At 40.5% G+C, this 20,234-nt stretch overlaps 2 protein-coding genes across 2 annotated transcripts; both read left to right on the top strand.

Annotated features, from left to right (window-relative positions):
• Positions 1-16,768: 16,768 nt before the first annotated feature.
• LOC120309495 (insulin receptor-like) lies at positions 16,769-17,394 on the top strand. The gene has a single exon (XM_039346798.1). The coding sequence runs from the start codon at positions 16,773-16,775 to the stop codon at positions 17,373-17,375; it is 603 nt and encodes a 200-aa protein (XP_039202732.1). The 5' UTR covers positions 16,769-16,772; the 3' UTR covers positions 17,376-17,394.
• A 256-nt stretch (positions 17,395-17,650) lies between these two features.
• LOC120309494 (insulin receptor-like) lies at positions 17,651-19,872 on the top strand. Its single transcript, XM_039346797.1, has one exon. The coding sequence runs from the start codon at positions 17,670-17,672 to the stop codon at positions 18,894-18,896; it is 1,227 nt and encodes a 408-aa protein (XP_039202731.1). The 5' UTR covers positions 17,651-17,669; the 3' UTR covers positions 18,897-19,872.
• Positions 19,873-20,234: the final 362 nt, after the last annotated feature.

The raw sequence follows: 20,234 nt of genomic DNA, 5'->3' as shown, positions 1-20,234 counted from the left end.
GTCAAGTGTTTGCAGACTATTGAGCCCTGTGACGTGTATTCCCAAGGCCTCAAACCAATCGAGTCCTATGAGACTCGTTCGTTCACCCCCTACTACTATTAGATTTAGTGGACCTTCAAAATCCTTATACTGTACGTTAAGGGTGGCCTCCCCCTTAACACACACTCTGGAGTTTTGAAAGTCTGTTAACACAATGTCAGAAGGCCTCAGCTTGGCCTGAATTCCGCTGCCAGAACAAATCTTCCTAAATGTATGCATGGAAATGATCGAAAGTGCAGACCCCATATCCAGTTCCATAGCCAATGGAACCCCTTGTAGCTTCACCTTAAGTGACAGCTTTTTCTTAATGGGCTTGTGTGTGCCTGTCCTATAGATGCTTCTTCGCGAAGCGCAAAACCCCACCCTGTTTTGGCTGGGAACCCTGGTACCTTTCAGGCGCAATTCTTCCCAAGGTTGTACCTTCTGACGGCCCAGACACACAACTGCAATGTGTCCTTGTTTTCCGCATGCCCTGCAGATAGCGGAGCGGAATCTGCAGTCGGTTCTCTTGTGGCGACCTCCACAACCGTGACACTTGGGGAGAGCTGAAGAGTTTCCTTTCTGTTTCCCTTCCTTCGTGGGGTAGAGACGGTCTACTTCATCATCAGGATCCTCCTCTGAGTTCCTTTGGACTCCTTCCTGGTGCACGGACACAGCATCTGCAGTGCTTCTGATCGGCTGCATGTTCTTGATGGAGCTGCCCGCTGCCTCTTTTGCAGTAACCTCTCTCAAGGCATCTTGGAATGACAAGTCTTCTTTGGCAAAAAGTCTCTGCTGTAATTATCTATGCCTTAGTCCGCATACAAATCTATCTCTCAGCCATTCTTCGAGGTCCTTGAACTCACAGTGTTTAGCGGCTTTTCTCAGCGCGGCAATGTATTCTTTGGCTGATTCTCCGGGTCATTGATCCCTCTGTTCGAAGGTGTGGTGCCATGCAATGACAGACAACTTGGGCTGGAAGTGGTCCTTTAGTAGCTTTTTGAGATCTGCATAGCTGACAGATTCTAGAGGTACAGGTTCTGCTATGTTTTCAGCGATTTCGAATGCATCTTGACCGCAAACGCACAGCAGGGTGGCAGCTTTTAAACTATCTTCTCTTACTTGATTTACTTTGAGATAGTTTTCCACCCTGGCTGCGTAGGACTCCCATCTCTCCGGATGTGAGACGTCGAATTCCGAAAGCCTTCCAATTTTTGCCATTTTGTAGAAAGAAAGGGTCTATCAACCAGCCTACCCCGGATGCTCGCTGGATTGGCGGGTAGCTGCCGAGTGAACGCCATTCCTGCCGCTCAGGACTCACTCGGGTAAGCTTACACCTGTCTTCTGTCGATGTAAGGCATCCCACCTTCGTCGCCAGTGTTGCGTCCTTCGCGAAATGGCAATGACACGAGAAGCAGTTGTAGTTCTCAGGAACTTCTTTATTTCAGTTCAGCATACTGGTTATAAGACGCCGACAACGCCCAAAACTCCCGGCCTCTTTTTTTTTTATTGAAAATTTTTAAAATTTTTTTCAAATAACAGAAACAACAGCAACAAAAAGACAAAACAACCCTCACCCAATCCCTCCCAAACCACCCCCTCCATCCCCCCCCCCGAGCTTCCCAGAACTGAATATAGGCTTAATTAAAATTTTAAGAAACCTAAACAAATTTTAACAGCATATAAAATAGTTAATAATAAAATATATATTAAGAACACTAAACAAATTTTAACAACTTATAAAATAGTTAATAATAAAATATATATGACATAAACATTAAATACTTAAAAAGAAAAAAAAGAAGAAAAAAAGAAAGAAGAAAAGAAATAAGAAAAAGAAAAAAAGAAAAAAAAAGAAATAATCTATAAAATATCAAGAATTATATACAAGTTATAAAAAAGCTAGATGATATTTTTTATATCCAATTTATGTTGTATAAAATTTATCCATTTTTCCCATGCAGCAAAAAATTTCTCTTGCGATTGCTCCTTTAAAAAAGCCAAAATCTTTGCCATTTCCGCCAGATAAGAAACTTTAAAAAACCACTCTTGCAAGGTAGGCAAAGATTCCTTCTTCCAATATTGCCCTACTAACAGCCTTGCAGCTGTAATCAAATTTAACATCAATATAACCTCCTTAGCATTGCAATCAGTAACAATACCTAACAAAAATAATTGCGGAGTAAATTTTACCCTCCTTCTAAAAATTCTTTGAATCTTCCACCATATCTTAATCCAAAAAGCTTTTATGTTTTTACACGACCACCAAATATGATAATAGGTGGCGTCCAAACAACCACATCTCCAACATTTAGGCTGTAAATCAGGGTACATAACAGACATTTTTTGTGGATCAAGGTGCCATCTATAAAACATTTTGTAAAAATTCTCCCTTAAGTTCTGGCCTTGTGTAAATTTAACATTCCTCACCCAAATAATTTCCCAGGTACCCAGTGGGATTGGTTCACCAAAATTTTGTGCCCATTTAATCATACAATCTTTGATTAATTCAGATTCTGAATCCAATTCCACTAGAACCCCGTAAACCCTCTTAATGTGAGTTTGTCTTTGATCCTTTACTTGTTTAAAAAGATTTTCATCTTCTCTAAGCCAGCCCATATTACGATCCATCTTCCATCTGTCCACTATTTGTCTATATTGAAACCATGAATAGGTAATATTTTCATGTACTAAATCTTCCAAAGATTTTAACTGCCAGTTTTGACCATCCCATCTAAGTAGTTGTGTATAAGAGACCCTATCCATTTTAACTCCTCTCCTTATCCCCTCTATCGCATGCCAAGGTATGGCCCATAGAGGTATTTTAAAATCACTCTTATAATACTTCCTCCAAACCCGAAGTAAAGAAATCCTCATAATATGTGATTTAAAAAGTCGATCCACTTTTTTATTAAAAATTAAGTAGGCATGCCATCCAAAAAGTAAATCCCAACCCTCCAGATGGAGTATTTCTACATTTGTTAAATTTACCCAATCACTAATCAATGTTAAAACCACAGCATCATAATATAATTTCAAATTCGGTACCTTGAGTCCACCTCTCTCACGAAAATCTTGCATAATTTTAAGCTTTACCCTTGGTTTTTTCCCTGCCCAAATAAATTTATTAATGCCTTTCTGCCATTCATTTAAGTTAAGCTCATTCTTTAAAATAGGTAACATTTGAAACAAAAAAAGAAATTTTGGTAAGACATTCATTTTAATCACTGCAATTCTACCCATAAGAGATAACTGTAACTTATCCCAATTCTTCAAATCTTTCTGTACCCTGATCCACAGCTTTTCATAATTATTCTTATACAATTTTATATTAGAAACAGATAAAGTAACCCCCAAATATTTTACCTTATCAACAACTTCAAAATCTGTTAAATTAACCAAAATCTGCTTGTCCCGGTTAATCATATTTTTAGGTAATATTTTAGTCTTATTATTATTGATTTTAAAACCCGAAACACATCCATATTGATAAATCAATTGTAGTAACTTTACTACAGAATAAGTAGGTTGAGACAGAGTAACCACCAAGTCATCTGCAAAAGCTCTTAACTTATATTCTTTTTTGTTAACTTCTATTCCTTTTATTTCCTGCGACTCTCGAATTTTGATCAACAAAATTTCCAATGTTAAAACAAAGAATAACGGTGACAATGGACATCCCTGTCTTGTACCTTTTTCTATTGTGAAAACCTCTGACAAGCCTCCATTAACAATAAGTTGTGCCGTTTGTTTTTGATATATAGCACCTAGAGCTTGTGATATTTTTTCTCCAAAATTCATCTCCTCAATTAATCTTAACATAAACTGCCAATTCAGTTGATCGAAGGCTTTTTCAGCATCTAAAAATATCAGCCCTGCAGAGATTTGGTTATTCTTATCTAAATATTCTAATAAGTTAAAAATTTGTCTAACATTATTTTTCATATACCTTCCAGTTATAAAACCCGATTGATCCTTATGTATAAGCTGCTGCAAAACCCTCATAAACCTATTAGCTAAAATTTTTGAAAAAATCTTATAATCCACATTTAAGAGAGATATTGGCCTATAATTCTTTGGTAAGGTAAGATCTTGGTCCTCTTTTGGAATCAAGGGTATAAAAGCACTGCGCCATGACAGAGGAATCTCTAAACCCTGTAATATATTATTAAAAAACTCACATAAAGGTTGAGTCATCTCTTCTACTAAAGTTTTATAATAAATGGATGTCAAACCATCCGTACCTGGCGCTTTACCTAATTTTAATTGCTTAATAGCTATCACAATTTCCTCATTAGTAATTAAACCATTAATTTCTTGTTTCTGATCTTCTGTTAGTTTAGGAAAGTTAGCCTCACTTAAACAATTATTTATATCTAAAATTTGTACATTGGTACTCTTATATAATTTCTGATAATAATCTAGAAAAGATTTCTTAATCAGCTCCTTCTGATAAACTAATTTACCGTTATAATTTATTTTATCTATAATTCTCTGTCTCTGTTTCTTTCTTAATTGGTAGGCCAGCCATCTCCCTGGTTTATTAGCATTACAAAATGTATTTTGTTTCATAAACATTAGATTAGTTGCGGCTTGATTGGCCATCAACATATTAAATTGTGTTTTTAATAGCTTTATAGCTTCTCTAACCTTTTCATCTGAAGGATTTAAAATCAAAGACTTCTCTTTTAGTTTAATCTCATCTTCCAGTTCTTTACGTATTTTTTTTTTAAAAAAATCTTATTCTCTCTTTCTTTCTTCTTAAAAAAAAAAGATACTAAAGTCCTTAAAAATTAAAAAAAAAAGACCAGGGAGAGTGCAAAAAAAAAAGAACTTCCAAAGCACTTTAAAAGAAAAAGGAAAAAAGAAACTTAAAAGAGAAAAAAACTGTACTATTCATACGTTTCATTTAAGTCCGTTCTTTCTTTCCGGAAAGGAAAAAAAAGCACTTTCAAAACGCCATTTTACTTTCACTCTCACTCTCCACCAAAAAAAAGAAACAAAAGAAAAAAGAATCAACATAAGCTAAAAGAAAAATGAGAAGAAATAAAACTCTAACTCTACGTAAAATCCTTTAAACAGTTCTGTCCGCTTTAAAAATCACTAACCAGAAAACTTTAAGCACGGAGATGGTAGCGGCGTTTCACTTTGTTTCCGAAGAAACAAAGACAGCTGGGAGGCGGAGAAAGCACGAACTCCAAGGGAACATTCTTTCTACCCCCCAAAAAAAGAAATCCAGGGGGGGTTAAGAGGTTCTACCTCTATTCGTGTGGTCTCTACCCCTTCCCTTCGCCCGGGAAGGGGATTTCGAGCCGCGGGCCAGCTGATGCGCGCTATGCTCCGAAGATCTGACGCCGTCCCAGGAGGACGGCTACAAGGTAGCCGCCATCATCGTCGCTGACCACCGGAAGCTCACTCCCAGCCTCTTTTATAGGCCATTCCCGGGTCAATCTGCAACTTTTGGTGCGCCAGCACCCGCGCATGCGCACAAGTACTGGTGACAGCCTGTCTGGTCCCGGGCAGCTTGCACCTGTTCGGGACCATTTGCAATGCCCCGAGCCTGCTTCCACAGGCTCAGGACATAACAAGAACCATAAAAGAAAGACAAAAAATGCAAATTAAAATGATCAAGAAAATGATAAGAGAATGTCTGTCCACTCTAGATGGATTGAAATCACTGGATTCTGACAGATCACATTCCAGCATTCTGAAGGAACTGGCAGACTTGATTTCAGAAACATTGAACATTTGTAAAAGATCCTGGAACATTGGGGAATTATCATAGGACTAGATAAGAGCTGATGTGGTTCTCATCTTGAAAAAAGGAAAAAACAGATTCCGGAAACTATAGACCAATAAGCCTGACATCAATACCTGGGAAGAGCCTGGAAAAATAAGTGTATATTACTGACCACCCAACCAAGCAGAAAAAATAAATGTATTTTTTGCTAACCAATTATCAAATATATGTAGGAAATCCACTACAATAGTAATGGTGGACTTTAATTATCCTGACATCAATTGGAAGACTAATTCTTCATCTAGTGAGAGATCGAACTGGTTCCTGAGCAACCTAGCTGACAACTTTGTTGTCCTAAAGGTAGAGGGGCGAACTAGAGGGACAGCCATACCAGACCTAATTCTTACTTACAAAGAAGAAGTGATAGAGAGATTTGAAGTTACAGGAACCTTGGGCAAGAGTGACTATGTTATATTGGAAAAGATTCCTTGGATGAAAATCCTAAAGGGGAAAACAACTGAAGAAGTTTGGGAAACATTCAGCACAGTCCAGTATAATACCATTGAAAAAGAAAAACAAGAAATCCAAGAAGAATCCAAGAAGCATGGTTGCATGGTTGCACAAAGATCCCTCTGATAAACTGAAAGACAAAAAGGATAAGTACAAAAAATGGAAAGAGGGAGACATAATTAAGACAGAATAGCAGATAGCCTGAATCTGCAAAGATGAAGTCAGGAAAGCAAAGGCTCAGAATGAACAAAGACTTGCAACAAAAATCAAAGATAATGAAAAAAGTTTCTTTCAACATATAAATAATAAGAAAAAAGTCAAAGAAACAGTTGGTCCACTAAAGAGAGAAGATGGCAAGGAAGTAATAGGCAACAGAGAGAAAGCAGATCTGCTTAATTCATTCTTATAGACCAACTTACCAAAAAAACATAACTGTAAAAGACAGACCAGAAATAAGCAATAAAATGGTAAGAGAACACCTGTCTGACCTTGAATATAAATTACCAGGACCTGACAAATTATATCTCAGAGTTCTAAAGAAGCACCGGGAAACTACCTGAGCATTGGAAAAAAGCTGATGTGGTTCCCATCTTCAAAAGGGGGGGGACAGGAAACTACAGACCAATTACCTTAACATCAATACCTGGGAAGATACTGGAAAAGATAATAAAAAAAACAGATGTATGAGCATCTAGAAATAAATAAAGATATAACTAGTAGTCAGCATGGGTTTTTAAAAACAGATCATGCCAAACCCATCATATTTCACTATTTGACAAAGTGACTAAATTAGTAGACCAGCAAAATGCTGTGGGCATAACATACTTAGACTTCAGTAAAACATTTGACAAGGTAGACCAAAACCTACTTCTTGGTAAGCTAGATAGCCTCATCACCAGATGAATCTGAAACTGGCTGACAAACCAAAATCAAGAAGTCATCCTTAATGGTACTACATCTACATGGAGAGAAGTACACAAGGTTCTGTCTTAGGCCCAGGACTCTTCAATATCTTCATAAATGACTTAGATGAGGGAATAGAAGGAGAACTTATTTGCAAATGATCCTAAGATGGCAGGAATAACCAGCAAGCTACAGTGGATGACAGGCTCAAGATCCAGATAGATCTTTTTTTATTATTTAAAGAGTTTTATTAAAAATGACAAAATAAACCCATTTACCCTCCCCCCAACCCCCACCCCCCCGACTTCCCGGAGCCAAATACAGGGTATTTCAAACATATTAAACATAATCTAACTAAGTTAACAAATATATTAATCATAAGCTAAACAAGTTTAACAATTTATACAACAATTAAAATTATACTTAATCCTTAACTCCCATTAAACCTTAATAACATATCATAAACAAATCAGTTTATAATCAATTATTATATAATATTTTTTAAAAAATTTAAATATTATTAATAATACTTATTATTTAATCATAAAATAAGTGGAACTTTTCAGTTCCATATTTAATCTTAATATAATCTATCCATCTTCTCCATACCATAATATATCTTTCTTGTGTATGATCCTTTAAATAAGCAGAAATTTTAGCCATTTCTGCTAAGTTAGAAACCTTAAATGTCCATTCTTCTAATGTAGGCAACGAATCTTTCTTCCAGTATTGACCTATCAATAACCTACCAGGCTATCAGATAGATCTTGATTGATTTCAATACTGGGCCCTATCTAATAAATTACTAAAAGCCAACATGGGTTTGTCAAAAACAGATCATGCCACACAAATCTTACTGCATTCTTTGACCAAGTGGCAAAATTAGTGGATCAGAGGAATGCTGTGGATATAATTTACTTGGACTTCAGTAAGGGATTTGATTAACTAGATCACAACCTACAACTTGATAAGATAGAAAAATGTGGGTTAGACAGCATCACCACCAGATAGATTCATAGTTGGCTGGCCGGCCGTACTCACTGGGTGGTCCTCAATGGAACCACATATATATGGAGGGAAGTGTGTAGTAGGGTGCTCCAGGACTATGTTCTGGGCCCAGTGCTCTTCAAAATCTTCATCAACGATTTGGACGAGAGGATAGATGAGGAACTCATCAAATTTGCGGATCACACCAAGCTGGTAAGAATAGCCAACACTCCAGAAGACAGGCTTAAGATACAGGAGGACCTGGACAGACTTGAACACTGGGGGCTATCTAACAAAACGAAATTCAGTGGTGAAAAAAGTAAGGTTCTGCATTTGGACAAGGGGAACCAAATGTACAGGTATAGTATTGGGGGTACCTTGCTCAATAGTAGAAACTGTGAGAGAGATCTCGGAGTCCTAGTGGACAATCACTTAAATATGAGCCAGCAGTGTGCTGCAGCTGCCAAAAAAGCCAACACAGTGCTGGGCTACATTAACAGAGGATAGAATCAAGATCATGTGAATGATCTTGATACTACTTTACAATGCCTTGGTAAGGCCACACTTGGAATACTGCATCCAGTTTTGGTCACTACGATGTAAAAAAATGCTGAGACTCTAGAAAGAGTACAGAGAAGAGCAAGAAAGATGATTAGGGGACTGGAGGCTAAACCATAGAAAGAAAGGCTGCTGGAATTGGGTATGTCTAGATTAATGAAGAGAAGGATGAGTGGGGACATGATAGCTGTGTTCCAATATCTCAGGGGCTGCCACAAAGAAGAGGGAGTCAAGCTATTTTCCAAAGTGCCTGAGGGCAGGACAAGAAGCAATGGATGGAAACTAATCAAGGAGAGAAGCAACCTAGAAACTGTGAGAGAGATCTCGGAGTCCTAGTGGACAATCACTTAAATATGAGCCAACAGTGTGCTGCAGCTGCCAAAAAAGCCAACACAGTATTAGACTGCATTAACAGAGGAAGAGAATCAAGATCACATGAAGTATTAATACCACTTTACAATGCCTTGGTAAGGCCACACTTGGAATACTGCATCCAGTTTTGATCACCATGATGTAAAAAAGATGTTGAGACTCTAGAAAGAGTACAGAGAAGAGCAACAAAGATGATTAGGGAACAGTTGCTGGAATTGGATATGTCTAGTTTAACAAAGAGAAGGATAAGGGGGGACATGATAGCAGTGTTCCAATATCTCAGGGGCTGCCACAAAGAAGAGGGAGTCAAGTTATTTTCCAAAATGCCTGAAGGCAGGACAAGAAGCAACGGGTGGAAACTAACCAAAGGGAGAAGCAACCTAGAACTAAGGAGAAACTTCCTGACAGAACAATTAACCAGTGGAACAACCTGCTTCTACAAGTGGTGAATGCTCCAACACTGGAAGTTTTTAAGAAGAGACTGGACAGCCAATTGTCAGAAATGGTACAGGGTTTCCTGCCTGAGACTAGATGACCTCCAAGGTCCCTTCCAACATTATTATTATTATTATTATTATTATTATTATTATTAATAATAATATTACTATTATGGATCATTGCATAGTCAGCAGGATGTTCAGACTGGATTTGGCATTTTGTCTACCTATTGAGTCCTTACCAAGAACCTGGGATAGGCAGATGTGGATGTTTGATGGTATTACAGATATCGTTGCAGGATGAGGGTCTCAATGCTGTAAGTGTGGAAAACAAATACCCCCTCCCCCTCCTAAAAGATTTATTAACCCATCTGGCTAAGGGGAGTGTCTTCACTAAATTAGACCTGAGAGAGGCATATTACCTGGTGAGAATAAAAGAGGGAGATGAGTGGAAAACTGCCTTCAACTGTCCTATGGGGAGCTATTAGTTTAAAGTTATGCCATTTGGACTACAGGGGTCCCTAGCCATATTTATGCAGTTGATTAATGAGGTCCTACATGATCATTTGTACAAAGGGGTTTTAGTGTATCTTGATGATATCCTGATATACAGCACAAATATGACTGATCACATAAAGCTGGTCAGAGAAGTGTTAAAGAAACTATTGAATGCCAAGCTTTATGCCAAATTGTCGAAATGTGAATTTCACCAGACCCAATTAGACTATCTTGGCTACAGAATTTCCAACGAGGGTATTGAAATGGATCCTGCCAATGTGAAAGCAATAATTGAATGGCAGCCCCCAAAGACTTGCAAACAGCTCCAGAGCTTTCTGGGTTTTGTCAACTTTTATCATCAATTCATCCCCTCTTTTGCTGAAATTGCCCTACCCCTTACAGAACTACTCAAAACAGGCAAAGGAGGAGGGAAGCCATGACCGGCCAACCACTAGCATGGACAATGGGCTGTCAAACAGCTTTTGGGAATTTAAAGAGACTATTAGAACCCGTCCTAAAGCACCCCCGCCCAGGAGAGCTCTTTGTGATTCAAGCCGATGCCAGCGATGTGGCAGTTGGAGCTGTGTTACTGCAAAAGAACAAAAGTGGGGTACTGCAACTTTGCGCCTACACCTCTAAGAAATTTACTGAGAGCGAGCAGAGAAAGGCAATCTGGGAGAAAGAGGCCTTTGCAATTAGATGGGCGCTATTAAATTGGTGACACTAGAAGGGAGCAAGGTGCCATTTGAGGTATGGATAGATCACAAAAATCTAGAAGCACTTAAAACTCCCCGCAAATTGTCCCCAAAGCAAGTGCAATGGGCACAGTACTTTAATCGCTTCAATTTCACTCTAAAGTACATACCAGGAGGAAAGAACTTCCTAGCTGATGCGCTATCCCGGTTACCCCAATACAAAAGTGAATGGGAGGAGGTTAACGAGGCAATTATTCCCAATCCACAAACTGCTGCTCAACTTACACCTTGCAGGGTCCCCAACCCTGATGACCCTGGAGTAAAGAAAATAAAATGAGAGCTCCTCGATGACCCAATAGTTCAAAGATAATCAAACCTCCCTAACGTGCAGGGATGGATTGGCTTACAAAGGGGGGAAGCTATATTTGCCAGAAGCCCTCCATCTTAATGCTCTCAAACACAGCCATGATGTAAAACAGGCTGGACAGTTTGGATATTTGAAAACCCTACACCTCACCCACCGGCAATTTTGGTGGCTGGGGCTGAAAGGGGATGTGGAAAACTGTGTAAAAAGTTGTATTGTATGTGCCACAATGAAAAGAATCCCAGGGAAAGCCCCTGGGCTACTGCAACCTGTGGCAGACCCTTCTCAATCATGGGAAGAAATAGCTATGGACTTTATAGTAGACCTACCTAAACATAGTGGAAATACTGTCATCTGGACTGTAATAGACCTGTTCTCGAAGCTGGCTCATTTCATCACCTGCAAAAGACTCCCATCTGCCCAACGACTGACCAAATTGTTCCTGAAACATATCTACTGGCTGCATGGCGCTCCTAAGTGAATAATTTCGGATGGGGGGGGGCTTGTGCAGTTCACAGCGAAGTTTTGGAGAAGTTTCCTTACATTAATTGGATCATCTCAAAGTTTATCATCTGCTTTTCATCTGGCCACCAATGGGGCCGCAGAAGCCGCTAACAAAATAGTGGAGCAGTATCTTAGATGCTATGTTTCTTACCAACAGACGAACTGGACTGATCTCCTCCCTTTTGTGGAGGTGGCATACAATAATTCTATGCACGATATGGCAGCAGAGAAGCCCAGGAATTTGTGGGTTTTTTTTCTGCTGCTGCTGTCTATATTTTTGCTGGACAGGTATAGTAGTCCTGCATTAAATAACTTGGCGTTTTGATCTTATACGGATTACAGTATTGGGAATCCCTTCGTTGGAACGGATTGGTTCATCAGATCAGCGAGCATACACAGGATCTGGCTGGATTCACACAATGGGATTGGCTGCTTAGTAGTGTTTATTGTAGTGTCATTGGAAGACATTTGTATTCATTGCAATTACTAAGTTTAAAGGAGCGTTTAGGGAGGCTTCACAAAGCTTCAGAAGGATACTTTGCTTCAATAATATCTTGAATTAACACTTTCCATTTATTTTACAATGCCCCTTAATATGCTAAAGAACAAAATACAACTGCCAGGTTTTGCTTTCTGTCAGATATATTGCTGTATGCTATTGTATATCCACTGTATTTCCATGACCAATTAAACTATTTATGCTGTCACAAAAAGGAAACGGTTGTTTTGGCAAAATTTAACCTGGACAATCCCATGCTGATTCTTGCCAGGCAATTATTTTTTTCCCAAGTGATCACAAACATTGCTTAATCATTTGTTGCCTTCCACTATTATCCTTTTTGAAATTGCTTGTAATTGAGCTTTTGGTATCTTCTTTTTAGAAGACTGTATTAGAATCTTTTTCCCATTTTGTTTCTCCTGCATGGAATCCCACGCTGCATTATTCACATTGCTTTTCAAAGTACACATTTGAATACACTTGTCTTTAGTTTCCTTTAAAATCAACTAATCCAAAATTTGAACTATAACCACCATCTACTAAGGCCCCTTTATGGATTACTGCCTTGTCGTGGCGAAGGGGCTTGCGTAACTCAATGAAGCTATAAGCTATGCCGTGCAGGGCCACCCAAGACAGACAGGTTATAGCAGAGAGTTCTGACAAAATGTGATCCACTGGAGAAGGAAATGGCAAACCACTCCAGTATCTTTGCCATGAAAACCCCATGGACAGTACTAAAAGGAAAAAAGATATGACGCTGGAAGATGAGCCCCTCAGGTCGGAAGGTGTCCAATATGCTACTGGGGAAGAGCAGAGGGCTAGTACTAGTAGCGCCAGAAAGAATGAAGCGACTGGGCCAAAGCCGAAAGGACGCTCAGCTGTGGATATATCTGGTGGTGAAAGGAAAGTCCGATGCTGTAAAGATTTTTTCTCCATAGGAACCTGGAATGTAAGATCCATGAATCAAGGCAAGCTAGACGTAGTCAAAAAAGAGATGACAAGACTGAACATCGACATCTTAGGAATCAGCGAACTAAAATGGACAGGAATGGGTGAATTTAACTCAGATGACCATCAGGTATACTACTGTGGGCAAGAATCCCTCAGAAGAAATGGAGTAGCCTTCATAGTCAATAAAAGAATAGGAAAAGCAATACTGGGATACAATCCCCAAAATGACAGAATGATCTCAATTCGAATCCAAGGCAAACCATTCAATATCACAGTAGTCCAAATCTATGCCCCAACCACTGGTGCTGAAGAGGATGAAATTGACCGGTTCTATGAAGCCCTACAGCACCTTATAGAATTAACACCAAAAAATGATGTCCTTATCATCATGGGGGATTGGAATGCTAAGGTAGGAAGCCAAAAGATAACCGGAATAACAGGCAAGTTTGGCCTTGGAGTACAAAATGAAGCAGGGCACAGGCTAATAGAATTTTGTCAAGAGAATACGATGGTCATAACAAACACTCTTTTCCAACAACCCAAGAGACGGCTCTACACATGGACATCACCAGACGGTCAACATAGAAATCAGATTGACTATGTGCTCTGCAGCCAAAGATGGAGAAGCTCTATACAGTCAGTAAAAACAAGACCAGGAGCTGACTGTGGCTCAGATCATGAGCTTCTCGTTGCAAAATTTAGGCTTAAATTGAAAAAAGTAGGGAAAAGCACTAGGCCACTCAGGTATGAACTAAATCATATTCCTGATGAATATACAGTAGAGGTGACAAATAGATTTAAGGAACTGGATCTGATAGACAGAGTGCCTGAAGAACTATGGATGGAAGTTCGCAACATTGTACAAGAGGTAGCAACTAAAACCATCCCAAAGAAAAAGAAATGCAAGAAAGCAAAATGGCTGTCTGAGGAAGCTTTGCAAATAGCTGAGGAAAGAAGGGAAGCGAAAGGCAAAGGAGAAAGAGAAAGATACACCCAATTGAATGCAGAATTCCAGAGAGTAGCTAGAAGAGATAAGAATGCCTTCTTAAATGAACAGTGCAAAGAAATAGAAGAAAACAACAGAATAGGGAGGACCAGAGATCTCTTCAAGAAAATTGGAGATATGAAGGGAACGTTTCATGCAAAGATGGGCATGATAAAGGACCAAAATGGCAGAGACCTAACAGAGGCAGAAGAGATTAAGAAGAGATGGCAAAACTACACAGAAGAACTATACAAGAATGAGCTTAACATCCCAGATAACCACAATGAGATGGTCATTGACCTCGAACCAGACATCCTAGAATGTGAAGTGAAATGGGCCTTAGAAAATCTGAGCAACAACAAAGCTAGTGGAGGTGACAGTATTCCAGCTGAGCTATTCAAAATCTTAAAAGACGATGCAGTAAAAGTGCTACACTCAATTTGCCAGCAAATTTGGAAAACTCAACAGTGGCCACAGGATTGGAAAAGGTCAGTTTACATTCCAATTCCAAAGAAAGGCAATGCCAAAGAATGTTCAAACTATCGCACCATTGCACTCATTTCACATGCTAGTAAAGTTATGCTTAAAATCCTACAAGCTAGACTCCAGCAGTATGTGGATCGAGAACTACCAGAAGTACAGGCAGGATTTCGAAGAGGCAGAGGAACTAGAGATCAAATTGCCAACATACGCTGGATCATGGAGAAAGCTAGGGAGTTCCAGAAAAACATCTACTTCTGCTTCATTGACTATGCAAAAGCCTTTGATTGTGTGGATCACAACAAATTGTGGCAAGTCCTTAAAGAGATGGGAGTACCAGACCATCTCATTTGTCTCTTTAGAAACCTATATGTGGGTCAAGAAGCAACAGTGAGAACCGAACACGGAACCACTGATTGGTTCAAAATTGGAAAAGGAGTCCGGCAAGGCTGTATACTGTCGCCCTGCCTATTTAACTTATATGCAGAGCACATCATGAGAAAGGCAGGGCTAGATGAATCAAAAGTTGGAATTAAGATTGCCGGGAGAAATATCAACAACCTAAGATATGCAGATGATACCACTCTGATGGCAGAAAGTGAAGAGGAACTAAAGAGCCTCTTGATGCGGGTGAAGAAGGAGAGTGCAAAAGTTGGCTTGAAACTCAACATTAAGAAAACCAAAATCATGGCATCCGGCCCTCTCAATTCCTGGCAAATAGATGGGGAAGAAATGGAGGTAGTGACAGATTTTATTTTTCTGGGCTCCAAGATCACCTCAGATGGGGACTGCAGCCAAGAAATTAAAAGACGCTTGCTCCTGGGGAGGAAAGCTATGGCAAATCTAGGCAGCATTCTAAAAAGCAGAGACATCACCCTGCCAACAAAAGTGCGTATAGTCCAGGCCATGGTTTTCCCAGTTGCAATGTATGGCTGTGAAAGTTGGACCATAAGAAAGGCTGAGCGCCAAAGAATTGAGGCCTTTGAACTATGGTGCTGGAGAAGACTCCTGCGAGTCCCTTGGACTGCAAGGCGTTCAAACCGGTCAGTCCTAGAAGAGATCAACCCCGACTGCTCTTTAGAAGGCCAGATCCTGAAGTTGAAACTCAAGTACTTTGGCCACCTAATGAGAAGGAAGGATTCACTGGAGAAGAGCCTAATGCTGGGAAAGATTGAGGGCAATAGAAGAAGGGGACGACAGAGAATGAGATGGCTGGATGGAGTCACTGAAGCAGTAGGTGTGAACTTAAATGGACTCCAGAAGATGGTAGAGGACAGGAAGACCTGGAGGAACGTTGTCCATGGGGTCGCGATGGGTCGGACACGACTTCGCAATTAACAACAACAACACTAAGGCTTACCTGGTTGGAACAAAGTCAGGATCTTCCTGTGCCTTCCTGTGGCATCTTCTATCCTGTGAAAGAGAAAATTCTCAGCAAGCTTACAGTGTCTGGATCCAGCTGTTGGTAGTCACTGGAGCCAGAAAGACTTGACAGCCTGAATGCTGGTCTGCAGATCCCAACTTATTGCATTTTTGAGCAGTCCCTGGAGTATTGGAGAGGAAGACCAGGCAAAGTTCCCAGGAGTTTTTCTGGAGAAGTTAAAGGGTATGCACCAATGTATAATGAGTATAAAAAAAGGAACTTATCATTTTGGATCAATCCAGCAATTATCAATGACATCTGGATACCAAATCAACCAAACTGGATTGACTTGAATCAAGAGGCCTCCAATCAAGTCTACTCTTTCTCCTCCAATCTTTCTCCTTAAGTAGAGGAGCTGTCTGTCAGTTGTCTGACACTTAAAGGATATTTTACTCCTCTGAGAACCTTCATTGTCTCTCTGTCTTCCTCATCCCTGCCTTGCCAGCTTCTAATTAATAGTTATGGCCGTTGTAATTATTTCTTCCTCCTCTTCATTTCCCTGAAGACTATCTAACACAACAGGAAGTGAATAACAACACTGGAGAATGGTTTACACACGTGCTTTTGTTGAGCCATTTCCCTCTTAGCTTTCATATTTTATCTTTCAAACCTGCCTTTCATATTTTTTAACAGTACATTATATGTACATGGCTGATTATGTAAATATCTTTATACCACTGGTCACTCATACAGATGAGCAGAAAATCTATGGGGCAAAGAGCGAGATCATATACATTCGAACTAACGCTTCTGTGCCAAGTGTCCCCCAGGATCCAATTTCTGTTTCCAACTCTTCATTACAGATCATTTTGAAGTGGAAACCACCTTCTTATCCCAATACACATTATATGGTATCTTGGGAACAACAAAGTGAAGACAATGAACTCTATGAACTGGATTATTGTCTGAAGGGCTTGAAGTTACCTTCTTGGACATGGTCTCCCCCTCTAGTAGAAGACCATATCAAGCACAATGGGACTGAGGATGAAAAAAAAATTGAAATTTGTTGTACCTGCCCTAAAACAGATTCTCAGATCCAGAAGGAGTTGGAAGAATCTGCCTTCCGGAAGACTTTTGAGAATTACCTCCACAATGAAGTCTTTGTTCAGAGGCCAGCGGAAGGATCAAGGAGGCGGCGAGATCTTGGGAGAGTTGCTAATAGCACCATGGTGGCTCCAACCACGCTGGGCTTGCTAAACATGTGTACGACAACACCAGAGGAACCGAAGCCTTTTCAGATGATGGTTTTCAAGGAGTCAGTAGTCATTTCCAACTTGCAACACTTCACAGGGTACCGGATTGAGATCCAAGCCTGTAATCGTGAAGCTCTAACAGTATGCAGCATTGCAGCATACATCAGTGCCAGGACCATGCCAGAAGTGAAAGCAGATGACATTGTTGGGCCTGTGACTCATGTGTTAATAGAGAAAAATGTAGTCCACTTAAAGTGACAGGAGCCGAAGGAGCCAAATGGGCTGATTATCCTCTATGAAGTAAATTATGGACGCCTTGGAGAATCAGAGGAACAACGCTTTTGTATATCTCGTCGAGAGTTTTCCACTGAACAGGGCTGCAAGCTGAGAAGGCTGCAACCTGGCAACTATAGTGTGCGCATCCGAGCTACTTCATTGGCTGGAAATGGGTCATGGACAGAGCCCATCTACTTTTACATTTCTGATTATTTGAATGCTCCCACCAGTCTTGTAGCCATCATCGTTCCAACCATTTTTATTGTCTTTTTATTCATGTTTGTTGGAGGAGGTTATGTCTTTATCAAAAAAAGGCAAACAGAAGGACCAACAGGACTACTTTATGCATCTTCTAATCCAGAGTATCTCAGTGCCAGCGATGTTTACATCCCTGATGAATGGGAGGTCCCACGGGAGAAAATTGCCCTGCTGCAAGAGTTGGGACAAGGCTCCATTGGCATGGCCTACGAGGGAATCGCCAAAGACATTGTGAAAGGCGAAGCGGAGACACGAGTAGCAGTCAAGACAGTAAATGAAACTGCCAGCCTGCGTGAGCGTATTGAGTTCCTCAACGAGGCTTCTGTGATGAAAGGTTTCAGTTGCCACCATGTGGTTAGTCTCCTGGGAGTAGTATCAAAAGGGCAACCAACACTAGTAGTTATGGAGCTAATGGCTCACGGAGACCTGAAAAGCTGTTTGAGGTCTTTACGGCCAGATGCAGAGAATAACCCTGGCCGCCCCCCTCCAACTCTCCAAGAGATGATTCAGATGGCTGCAGAGATTGCTGACGGCATGGCTTATCTGAACGCCAAGAAATTTGTCCATAGAGATTTGGCAGCACAAAACTGTATGGTGGCTGAAGATTCCACAGTCAAAATTGGAGACTTTGGCATGACCAGAGATATCTATGAGACAGACTATTACCGCAAAGGAGGAAAGGGTCTGCTGCCTGTGCGCTGGATGGCTCCAGAATCATTGAAGAATGGTGTCTTCACGGCCTGTTCAGATGTGTGGTCTTTTGGCGTTGTCCTATGGGAGATCAGCAGTTTAGCAGAGCAGCCTTACCAAGGACTCTCCAATGAGCAGGTCCTCAAGTTTGTCATGGATGGGGGCTGCCTTGAATGGCCAGAAAACTGTTCAGAGCGACTCCACAACCTCATGCAGATGTGTTGGCAGTACAATTCCAAGATGCGCCCCGCCTTCATCGAGATCATTGAAATGCTGAAGGATGATCTTCACCTGACTTTCCGAGAAGTCTCGTTTTTCTACAGCGAGGAGAATAAGCCACTGGAGACAGAAGAGTATGAGCTGGACTTTGAAAACATGGAAAGCATCCCTCTTGACCCAGCCTCTTACTTTCAGCGGGATGAGATCCTAGGGCAGGACAATGGGCCCTCTCTAGGGTTCAAAGGGAACTATGAGGAGCACATCCCTTACACTCACATGAATGGTGGCAAGAAGAATGGCCGCATCCTCTCCATGCCTCACTCAAGCCCATCCTAATAGACCCCTTGGCTTTTCCTCATGATACAAATCTCAGGACTTGCAGTATTGCTGGCACAGCATTTGAGACACACCGACTTACTTTCTATTCAGATTTTTAATCATCAAAATAGAACAGCCATTTGGGGTAGGGGAAGGTTTCTTGTGTGTTTCTGTTCTTCTTTTTTTGGTGCAACAATTCACTTGCTGTCAGCGGACTTTATCTGTGAAACAAATGGACAATTCTGTGGCTGCTGATCTCCTCTCGTGCAACTCTGATTTTGAGGTAGGAAGTGATTTCACACAACAACGTTGGAAAAGAGAACTTCTGTCTACCCCTTGTATTGAGCAGAGGAACTGCAGGTTCTCTCTACTACTGCAGGGAAGGGAGCCTTGGACTGGATCGTTCCCAAGCCGAACCTGAAGCTCTTCTCTTTTGCCAGCCTCTCTGGAGAACCTCTTTTGTGATTTTAGCATTTTTAAAAAAAAGACTGAAGGATCTTCAGGATATGTGGAATGTGGTCTGTCTTTTTCCTTTGATTTGACCAACAGCTGCTGCTTTTCTTCTTAATGGATTAACTAGTATGTGTGCCCTGAATGTGTATGTGTGTGTGTATGGAGGTACAGGTGAAAATGGATAAGTCCTTTTGTACATAATAGTTTTATCTAACCACAGAGGTGAGAGGGTGTCCCTGTCCTTCCTGCCTGGCCCAAATTCCTCTGACATGAATGAATTTTGAATACATTATTTTTATACTGAAGAAACTCTTTGGGGGGATTGCATCTCCTCTGCCATTCAGCAAAACGAGGTAGCCAAAGTGGTAGCCAATATTCTGTTTAGGATTTTGTGAGACATTACAAGATTAAACAAGGCAAAACAAAGCCAAATTCTCTGCCCTTCGTCTTACCGACCTGCCTCATGACTCTGGAGCTCTGTCTGGTTAGCATTAAGTGTATATATTTGTTGTGACATATTTAAATCATAGATACTGAACCACCATATAAATTATTGACACCTTCCTTGATTTTGTTTGTTTGTTTAGCTTTTGCCCTATGGAGGGGAAAAGAGGAGGAGGAGCTTGCTTGTTTGGTCTTTAAGGGGCCTTAAGTGTGTAAACTGATTCTGGCAAGTTAAGTGCTAGGAGATATAGTGCACAAACCTGTACTTTAATGTTCAAATAATAGAGTGGCATGTGCATATTAATTTTTCAAAACATTTCACAACTCACCGTGATGCAAATTCTGAAACAGTTGGTCACCAATGGTGAAATCAAGCCTTAGCAGCTCTGACAGAGGTCTCTTAGCTCTGAAAGTTACATGAAGCCTGCCTACATTTTACTGGACTCTGTTACTCTTCCC

The sequence above is a fragment of the Crotalus tigris genome, unplaced genomic scaffold (assembly GCF_016545835.1).
Source record: "Crotalus tigris isolate CLP2741 ecotype Arizona unplaced genomic scaffold, ASM1654583v1 scf7180000018026.535452, whole genome shotgun sequence".
Taxonomy (NCBI): Eukaryota; Metazoa; Chordata; class Lepidosauria; order Squamata; family Viperidae; genus Crotalus; species Crotalus tigris.
Note: the sequence above shows the minus strand (reverse complement) of the source record. Positions and strands in the feature narration are given on the sequence as shown.

Coding starts and splice junctions, on each gene's coding strand:
- LOC120309494 (XM_039346797.1), top strand. CDS start 17,670: ATGTTTGTTGGAGGAGGTTATGTCTTTATCAAAAAAAGGCAAACAGAA.
- LOC120309495 (XM_039346798.1), top strand. CDS start 16,773: ATGGTATCTTGGGAACAACAAAGTGAAGACAATGAACTCTATGAACTG.